At 35.6% G+C, this 9,896-nt stretch overlaps 1 protein-coding gene across 1 annotated transcript; it reads left to right on the top strand.

Annotated features, from left to right (window-relative positions):
• LOC107868847 lies at positions 1-2,431 on the top strand. Its single transcript, XM_016715471.2, has 4 exons — positions 1-119; positions 309-508; positions 931-986; positions 1,736-2,431. Exons 1-4 carry the CDS (start codon positions 1-3, stop codon positions 2,429-2,431), a joined length of 1,071 nt encoding a protein of 356 aa, XP_016570957.2.
• Positions 2,432-9,896: the final 7,465 nt, after the last annotated feature.

The raw sequence follows: 9,896 nt of genomic DNA, 5'->3' as shown, positions 1-9,896 counted from the left end.
ATGTTTCACAATATGATGCACAAAGAGATTGAAGTTTATGTGGACGATGTAATCATTAAATCAAAAGAGCAGTCTAACCATGTCAAAGATCTGAGGAAATTCTTTGAAAGGCTTCGAAGGTATGATCTCCAACTTAACTCAACAAAGTGTGTATTCGGAGTTCCATCAGAAAAACTTTTAGCTTTTATAGTTAGTCGACGTGGCATTGAGTTAGATCCTTAAAAAATAAAAGCTGTCCAAGATTTACCTCCACTAAAGAACAAAACGGAGGTGATGAGTTTACTTTGAAGGATGAATTATATTCGTAGATTCATTGCTGAACTTACGACAACCTGCAAACCGATATTAAATTTATTAAAGAAGAATGCTAAAGTTGAATGGACTGAGGAATGTCAAGAAACATTTGACAGAATCAAGAGGTACCTATCAAGTCCACCTATTTTGATTCCTCCAGAGCTAGGCAGACCTTTGATATTGTACATGTCTGTGTTAGACAATTCTTTTGGCTGTTTATTGGGTCAACATGATGTCACGGGCAGAAATAACAAGCCATATACTACCTCAGCAAAAAGTTTACCACTTATGAGGCTAAGTACACTCTTCTTGAGAAGATGTGCTGCGCCTTAACTTGGGTAGAACAAAAGCTGAAGCATTACTTGTCATCTTATACTACTTACCTCATCTCTCGTATGGATCCTTTAAAATACATTTTTCAGAATCCCATGCCCACAGAAAGACTCGCAAAATGGCAGATGTTGCTTACAGAGTTTGATATTGTCTATGTGACACGAACTGTAGTGAAAGCTCAAGTTTTAGCGGATCATTTGGCTGAAAATCCTATTGATGAGGAGTATGAGCCATTGAAGACTTATTTTCCAGATGAAGAAGTTTTGTGTGTTGATGAGATTATTTTTGAGAATTGCTATTCAGGCTGGAAGTTATTGTTTGATGGAGCTGCTAATGTAAAAGGAGTGGGGATAGGAGCGGTTCTTATTTCTTAATCAGGACAATATTATTCTATGACAACCAAACTTCGATTTTATTGTACCAATAATATGGCAAAAGACGAAGCTTGCATTTTGGGATTGAGATTAGCCATTGACATGGGGATTCAAGAACTGTTGGTATTGGGAGATTTGATTTATTAGTCCACCAAATCCAAGGAGATTGGGAGACTCGTGATTCGAAACTCCTACCGTATAGAGGTTGTTTACAAGATCTTTGTCAACAATTTGTATCAGTCAAGTTCAAACACATTACCAGAGCTCATAATGAGATTGCTGATGCTTTAGCGATCATATATTCGATGCTTCAATATCCCGACAAAACTTATATTGATCCTTTGCATATACAGATTTATGATCAACATGTATATTGCAATATTGTTGACGAAGAACTTGATGGAGAGCCATGGTTCCATGATATCAAAGAATATATTTAGACTGGGAAATATTTTATACATACCGATGGTAATCAAAAGAGAACTATTAGACGTTTGTCTAGTGGATTTTTCCTAAGTGGAGGAATCTTGTATAAGAGGACTCCTGATTTGGGACTTTTGAGATGTGTAGATGCTAAAGAAGCTTCAAAAATTATGACTGAAATACATTCTGGGATTTATGAACCACACATGAGTGGGTATGTTTTGGCAAAGAAAATACTCCGAGCAGGCTATTATTGGCTCACCATGGAGTGAGATTCCATCAGTTTCATTCGGAAATATCATGAATGCTAGGTACACAGAGACTTGATACATTCTCCTCCATTTGAGTTGCATACATTGACTGCTCCATGGCTTTTTGTGGCTTGGGGAATGGACGTAATTGGACCAATTGAACCGAAGGCCTTGAATGGACATAGGTTCATCTTGGTAGCCATTGATTATTTCACGAAGTGGGTGGAAGAAATGACTTTCAAGTCAGTGATCAACAAAGTGGTGGTTGATTTTATTCACTCCAACATAATTTGTCGGTTTGGCATTTTGAAAATAATTATCACCGATAATGCTGCAAATCTCAACAGTCATTTGATGCAAAAAGTTTGCCAACAATTTAAGATTATGCATCAAAATTCTACTCCTTATCGCCCAAAGGCAAATGGGGCTGTAGAAGCTGCCAACAAGAACTTAAAGAAAATACTTCGCAAGATGGTGCAGGGTTCCCGACAATCACATGAAAAGTTACCTTTTTCTTTATTGGGTTATCGTACTATAATTTGGACTTCAATTGGTGCAACTCCTTACTTATTAGTGTATGGAACTGAAGTAGTTATACCTACAGAGATTGAGATTCCATCTTTTCGAGTAGTTGTGGAAGCTGAAATTGATGACGACCAATGGGTCAAGATTTGTTTGGAGCAATTAAGCTTGATTGATGAAAAAATATTGATGTCAGTATGTCATAAACAACTATACCAGAAGAGAATGGCATGAGCATATAACAAAAAGGTGCATCACAGACATTTTGAAGTTGGTCAGTTGGTACTAAGACACATTCTACCTCATCTGATTGAAGCCAAAGGCAAATTTTCTTTTAATTGGCATGGGCCATTCATAGTGAAGAAAGTGTTACCTAATGGAGAGTTATATCTGACTGATGTAGAAGGAAAAATGGAAGGAATACCGGTCAATGCTGATGAGTTAAAAGATATTACGTATGATATTCATGTACAATTATGTTATGTATGTTTTGTACTTACATTTTTAAAGATTTGAAATGATGAAGACATTTTGTTCTACTATCTGAATAATATATCAACCTTTGCTTATCCCTTTGATCTTTTATTTTTTTTCACACCCCTCTTTTGGAATCAAATTGAAGTCAGAAAATTAAAAAAGAAGAAGAAAAAGAAATCAATCAAAATTTCAAAATCAAATAAAAGAATGATGTTGCATGAATTATGTTTGACCTGATTCCTTCTATGATAAGATACGTAGGCAACCCTACTCCGGGGTTTGGTCTAACCAGAAGATAATTCAAATTAGCCAGAATGAAATAAAACTGGGGCAAAAATTTATTTTCTTAAAAGAATCGATTCCAAAAGTTGTATGTTTCACCCAATGTTATATAAATTTTTGAGCTTCATGCCGAACTTTCTTTCTAACCCTATCCAAAAGCCAAGTTACAACCAAAGAAAGACCTTCGGATCAATCTTTGAGAATGTCAAGGCTAAACATGTTATGAGTGCATGATATTTCATATTTTGGGTGTTTATTTAAAAAAATGATGAAAAATGAAAATGAGAGAGTCTTATTGGTCAAAAACCCTTTCGGGCACCATAAGACAACTGTGAGCTGAGGCAGAAATAAAAAAGAAATAGGCTCGTTGGCAAAAACCCATTGAGGTGCCACTAGCCAAAGAAAGGTTGTTATCAAGAAGGAACAAGTTCAAGATTGACTTAATTTCAAACTCAATAAGTGGACAAAAGTTGTAATGATTGGTGTGGGTAGATCTGGTTGTTTGATTTAAAATGCATGTCATGATCACCAGAATCGGTTTCTATATTCAGATAAGTTTTCTCTTTGTTTTGAAAGACAAGATATCTATTGTCTTTTTTTTATTCAATTTTAATTTTTTGTGTCCTTGTCATCAAATGAAAATTTTTTATTGTCTTTTGAGTCAAACTCACGTCAGGTCGAGTGAGAAAGAACTCCAAAATCACTACCAACTCCTGTAAGGGTACAAAGCAAGACAAATGTTTGATGCACAGAGATAACGTTTCAAAGTAAAAGTAAGGTACTCAAGATGATTGTGACTTGACCATTTTAAACTCATGAAAATCTAAGGGATGTATTGGAAGCTAAACTCAGAAGCATCATACCACAGAAATATGATTTGAGTTGAGCATATCAGTAGTCAGAATTCTGAGTCTAAAGTATGACAATTCAATGAATATTATCATGGATTGGAAAAGAGTTGAGCATGGCAAGTGCGAGAGTGACCACTTCAAAAGCTAAACGCGACAAACCAACCACCACATGTTTTAAAACTCATAATTTTTCTTTGTTTGGAACAGAGATGAAATAATTGTTTTAAGATAAAAGATGCAATTTCACGCTTCTCTCAATGGAAGAAGCATGGTTACAACATCCGATGCTGGATCTAGGTCATGAACCCTCTTGAAGAATAGGACAGGACCCTCCTGAAGAATAGGAATTTATTTTATGTTTAGGCCCCTCCTGAAGAATGGAAATTTATTTTTATGGTCTGGACCCTTGTGAAGAATGAAAATTTATTTTATATCCAGGACCCTCCTGAAGAACGGGATTTTACTTTTCTGTTTCACTATTTGCTTTGAGTTTAGGAGCCCACCTGAAGAATAGGGTGAATAAGTTGGAAATCTAGGAGCCCGTCTGAAGAACAGGGTGAAGAAGTTGTAAGTCCAGGAGCCCGCCTAAAGAACAGGGTGAAGAAAAAGAAAGTCCAAGAGCCCGCCTGAAGAACAAGGTGAAAAAGTTGTAAGTCCAGGAGCCCGCCTGAAGAATAGAGTGAGAAGTTGTAAGTCTAGGAGCCCGCCTGAAGAACAGGGTAAAAAAGTTGTAAGTCCAGGAGCCCTCCTAAAGAACAGGGTGAAGAAGTTGTAAGTTCAGGAGCCCGCCTAAAGAACAGGGTGAAGAAAAAGAAAGTCCAGGAGCACGCCTGAATAATAGGGTGAATTTTCAAATTCAAGTCACGAAGGCTTGAATCAAGATTCTAGATATTGTAATTTTTACTTGTATTTTTCATTTTTGATTTTTATTAGTCAGTTGAATGTAAAGGCAGAAGTTTTTAACCAGAAATTCGATGGAATCTCACTCGACTTTAACTTTTTCTCTCACCAAATTACCTTTGAACTACTCGTGACCTGATTTCCTTATAACCCAGGATAGGTAGGATGTCCAAAAATAGGACTCAGTCATATTTTTATTTTTATTTTTACGTTTCAAATAATTGGAGGGTCAAAAATCATATCTTGTCTACTTCTTTGTATGAAAACTCTTCAAGATTTCACATAAAGAGGGGCAAAAATGTAGACACGTGATTTTTTATCCTCTCTAAATTTTAACTTGGCTATCAATATTAAGTATTTATATTTATATTTATATTTAATCATATATATATATATAAATATTTTTTTTTAAATTTTATATATAATATAAAATTTAAAAATACATGTTTTCTTTTATAAATTTTAATAAATAAATTAATAGTTTTAATATTATTTTATTATATTTGTTTTGTCTGTTTATAAATTGTTATTTTTTTTTGTTAAATATAAAATTAATTAATTATTGTTTTATTTATATTTATTATATTATTTATTGATTGGTTCATTATTAGTATTATATTTTATTAAAATAAATAAAAATAAATTAATTTGAATTTTAAATATCCCTCCCCCTTGTCTGTCTGTCGAGGGAGCTACTTAGGAAATAGAAGCAGACATCTGTACCAAGTGTCCTCACCTCTTCTCTACTGACTCAGATCAAGCTCAAGGTAACAGTTCTCCTTAAGCTTACCCAGTTTCATGTTCAGTGTTCGTCACAAACTTGATATTAAATACCATTTCATATTCAGTCATGCATTCATGTATCAGCTCAGTTATATAATTATGCATCAGTTATGCATTCTCATCGTGAGAAACTTAGTTCATCAGAACACCCAGTCATGCATTCATTAATCAGTTTCACATGTATCAAATATGCATGTTCAGTATGATATATTCAGTTATCAGTCATGTCAGTCATGAGATCATGTTTCAGTATTCATTTTTAGTATGTACGTTGGTTATCTTCTCTCTTCACTCTCAGTTTCATTCAAGGATGAATGTTCTCAAGGGAGAGATATTGAAATACCCCATACTTTTCCCTAGATTGAAATCGTCTCAACAATATTAGAAACTTAAACTTTGAAAGATGAATACACTTTTGTACATGTGGTGTTTTAAATATTTTCACTTTGTTTCATGTGGGAAATTGAATTATCTTTCCAACGATACCAATTTAATCAAAATCCGACATTGGAGGAGAAAGTTATAGCCAAAATACAAAAGGTAGTAAAAATTGCTAGGTGCGACGGTGAGGCCGACGGACCGTTGGACTAGCAACGGACCGTTGCCCACAATCATTTCAAGGGAAATAGTGAGGCCACCTTCTGGATAAGGTGCGATGGGCAAGGTGACGGACCATCGAACTTGCGATGGACCGTCACCCAGACCGTCGCTACTTAGGTAGTAATCCCTTTTCTTTGTCCACATATAATGGTGGAAATGAAGGACCGTTGCCCTTGCGATGGACCATCGCACGAGCCATTGCAGGTCCCGATTCAGCAAATTAAAGCTATTTTAAAAGGGTATTTTGGTCATTTACCATCCCCCTATATATATACCTAATTATATCCAATTTCAACCATGTGGTTCATTATTACTTCACAACCAATATTAGGGTTTCTTTGTAACATTAATCTCCAAGAACAAAATCCAATCTTCTTCAAGAACTAAGGGATTTCCAATTCTTCAAGTTCTAGAACATCAAGAATCTTACCGCAGGTATGCATAGTATTCATTCTTGGACTCCTTTCATCCATAAAGTCCAAGAATTCCTTTTCCAACTTCAAGTTATGGATTTTCTTTATGATTTCATGATTGGGCTATTTTTGTTCATGTTGATAAATGAGAAATTAAATTCTACTCCATGTTGGGTGATAATTTCTATGTAGGTTTAATTATTATAGATATAGATTCATGCAAACCTATGACTAAACCCTTGAATGATGAAATTAGAATTTGACCATGATGTTTAATTGTTGTACAATGATGTTTACATGTACTATGCCTACAATATGTTTGATTTAATGCCTAAATGAAGGAAAAGTTCCTAACTAGCATGTTGTCATGAAATCCCCATGTATGTACAAGCTTATGCCTATCACATGTTTGATGAAATGATTCAGTAAATGCATTATGGTGATTATTATGTATTCAAGCAAGTCATGCTTTGTGATTTTCCTTCTATCGAGTCCTGGGGGTACTTGTACCCAAAATATTAGCTGTGTGCCTAGAGCCATGTCATATTTTCATGATACTCTCAGTCAAGCTATGATCCTTAGACTTCAGACAGTCTTATGACTCAGGAAATCTCCATGATCTCATGAACTCAGTCAGTTGTTAGATATCAGTAGCATTCCGTCAGTCAATGGAAGTCAGTAACTCTGTCCATATTTAGTTTCAAAAAATCATATTCAGTGTCTATTCAGATAGGAGTAGAAATTAGCACTGAGCGAACCCAAGGGTTTATATGAGGGTGTGATTCTTAGATGCAATCCTTGCATTCTAGAACTATGTAGCAAGCATAGGTTGAGACATCATAGCCTTCTATATGAGGGTAGATAAGGTGGCTTAACCTACTTTATGAGGGTTCCCACCGTTCTTATTAGAGTTACCTTTTAAATTAGGGTCACTCACTTGTTGTCCTTACCAGTGGCGGGTATTAACACCCTTCCAATCAGGGCACAGATTGGACCCCAATTCAGCTATAATGCATTATTTGGGGCATGTTGGTTAGATGACTACTTTTCACAGTTTCAGTATCAGTATCAGTAAAGAACTCAGATAGTTCTTCAAATTTTAGAACTATCAGATACAGTCAATTTAGATACAACACCAAACTTAGCTAGTTCCATTAGATTCAAAATTGTTAGATACAGTCACTTATGTTATCAGTTATATTAGTTATTAGTATGTAATATTATCAATATTCAGATTTAGTAATCATGTAATCACGGTATCAGTGTCAGTTTTTATATCTCATGCATGTACTCTCATGCTTATGATAGTCATTCTGCTATTGTTATTGTTCATGCATATGCACCTATGTATTGAGCCTACCTCACATGCATACGAGTACATTCAAAGTACTGATTCATTTATGCTATGGTGTCTTATACTATAGGTTAAGAGATACGAGCTCTAGAGATATCAGTAGTTTCTAGATATCAGCAGTCAGAGGTAGCAGTGAGTCCTCATCCTTCGAGGACATAATTATTTCTCTATTATCTCATTAATTAGTTTATTAGTTGGAGTTAGTTGGGGACTCCCATCAACTCCTTATACAAATAGTCATGTTTAAAGGCTTTTCAGACTACAGTATGTTCAGATAGTTTATTTTAGTTTTGTTTTGGGTATTTCATACCCCATCCATATGTTATGATTTATCAGATCTTATGTTATAGGTTTGAACCTTATGGCCTTTCAGTTCATGTTTCTATATTATATAGTATATATATAATATACAGGTACATATATCAATTATGGGTTAGCTTATGGTCCTTCAGGGTCATGAGCACCGTGTAACATTCTAAGTACCAGATTCGGGGTGTTACAACTGATTAGATGGGTGTTGCTGCTATAATAATTTGACTTTGAAGTCAAATATATGAAGGGCTGTGAAAACCAAGTTGTGGATTATCTTTCTAGAATGGAAGGTGAGCAGGCATTTAGTGATGAAATGGAGATAAATGATGCATTTACTAATGAGAACATCTTAGCTTCTACTATACAAAAAATGCCTTGGTACGTTGATTTTGCAAATTATGTTGTGAGTGAAGTCATTCTAGAAAATCTTTCCTTCCATCAAAGAAAGAAATTCCTTCATGATGTAACACACTACTTTTGGGATGAGCCATATCTTTTTCGGTGATGTGCTGACAATATTATAAGGAGATATGTGCCAAAAGTTGATGTATTATGTATATTGGAAGTATGTCATGCTTCCCAGTTAGAGGTCACCATGCAGGTGACTGAACGGCTAGAAAGGTATTACAGAGTGGCTACTATTGGCCAACATTGTTCAAGGATACTCATGAGTTCGTGTTGAAGTGCGGCCAATGTCAGAGGGATGGGTCGATCACCAAAAGTCATAAGATGGCTTTGGCTAAGATGCTTGAAGTGGAATTATTTGACGTCTGGAGCATCGATTTCATGGGTCCTTTTATAAGCTCGTATGGGATAAAGTATATTCTAGTTTCTGTTGATTATGTCTCGAAATGGGTCAAAGCTGTTTCCTTGTCTGATAATGAAAGAAAGTGGGTTGTTTATTTTCTCAAGAAGAACATCTTCTCTCGCTTTGGAGTACCACGTACTATTATAAGCGATGGAGGATCTTATTTTTGCAACAAAGTGTTTTTATCTACCTTAGTGAAATATGGGGTGAAATAGCATAGAGTAGCCACTCCATATCACCCACAAACTAGTGGGCAAGTGAAGGTGTCAAATTGAGAGATTAAAGCCATCCTAGCTAAAACGGTGAACACTAGTCGGCAAGACTGGTCTCAAAACCTTGATAATGCCTTGTGGGCATATCGGACTACTTTCAAGACACCCATTGGCTTGTCAGCATTCCAGTTAGTCTATGGAAAAGTATTCCACTTACCAATAGAGATGGAGCACAAGGCTTTTGTGGGCACTCAAAAGGTTAAATTTGAATTGGAAGGAGGCAACAGAGCTAAGACTGGGGCAACTGAATGAGATGGATGAATTTCGTCTCAGGGCATATGAAAGAGCAGACCTATACAAAGAAAGGATGAAGAAGTATCATGATTGAAGGATAGAGAAATGAGATTTCTAAAAAGGTAACTTGGTGCTTTTGTTCAATTCTACACTCAAACTGTTCCTAGGTAAGCTTAAATCTAAGTGGTCAGGCCCATTTAGAGTTAGTCAAGTCTACTCATCTGGAGTAGTAGAACTTAAAAATGAAGATGGCAGCATCTTCAAACTTTATATCGGTCCAAAAGACTCAATGAAAAATATTGCTGCTATCTGTCTTGATGAAGTCTGAAGTAATCGAGATACCTTAGTATTGCCATGATGTTAAATTAGGTGCTATATGGGAGGCAGCATGATCCCCGTGCTTGATCTACTCT

The sequence above is a fragment of the Capsicum annuum genome, chromosome 4 (genome assembly GCF_002878395.1).
Source record: "Capsicum annuum cultivar UCD-10X-F1 chromosome 4, UCD10Xv1.1, whole genome shotgun sequence".
Classification (NCBI taxonomy): Eukaryota; Viridiplantae; Streptophyta; class Magnoliopsida; order Solanales; family Solanaceae; genus Capsicum; species Capsicum annuum.
Note: the sequence above shows the minus strand (reverse complement) of the source record. Positions and strands in the feature narration are given on the sequence as shown.

Coding starts and splice junctions, on each gene's coding strand:
- LOC107868847 (XM_016715471.2), top strand. CDS start 1: ATGTTTCACAATATGATGCACAAAGAGATTGAAGTTTATGTGGACGAT. Junction 120..308: donor TTCTTTGAAAGGCTTCGAAG/GTATGATCTCCA, acceptor TTATATTCGTAG/ATTCATTGCTGAACTTACGA. Junction 987..1,735: donor AAGGAGTGGGGATAGGAGCG/GTTCTTATTTCT, acceptor CATGAATGCTAG/GTACACAGAGACTTGATACA.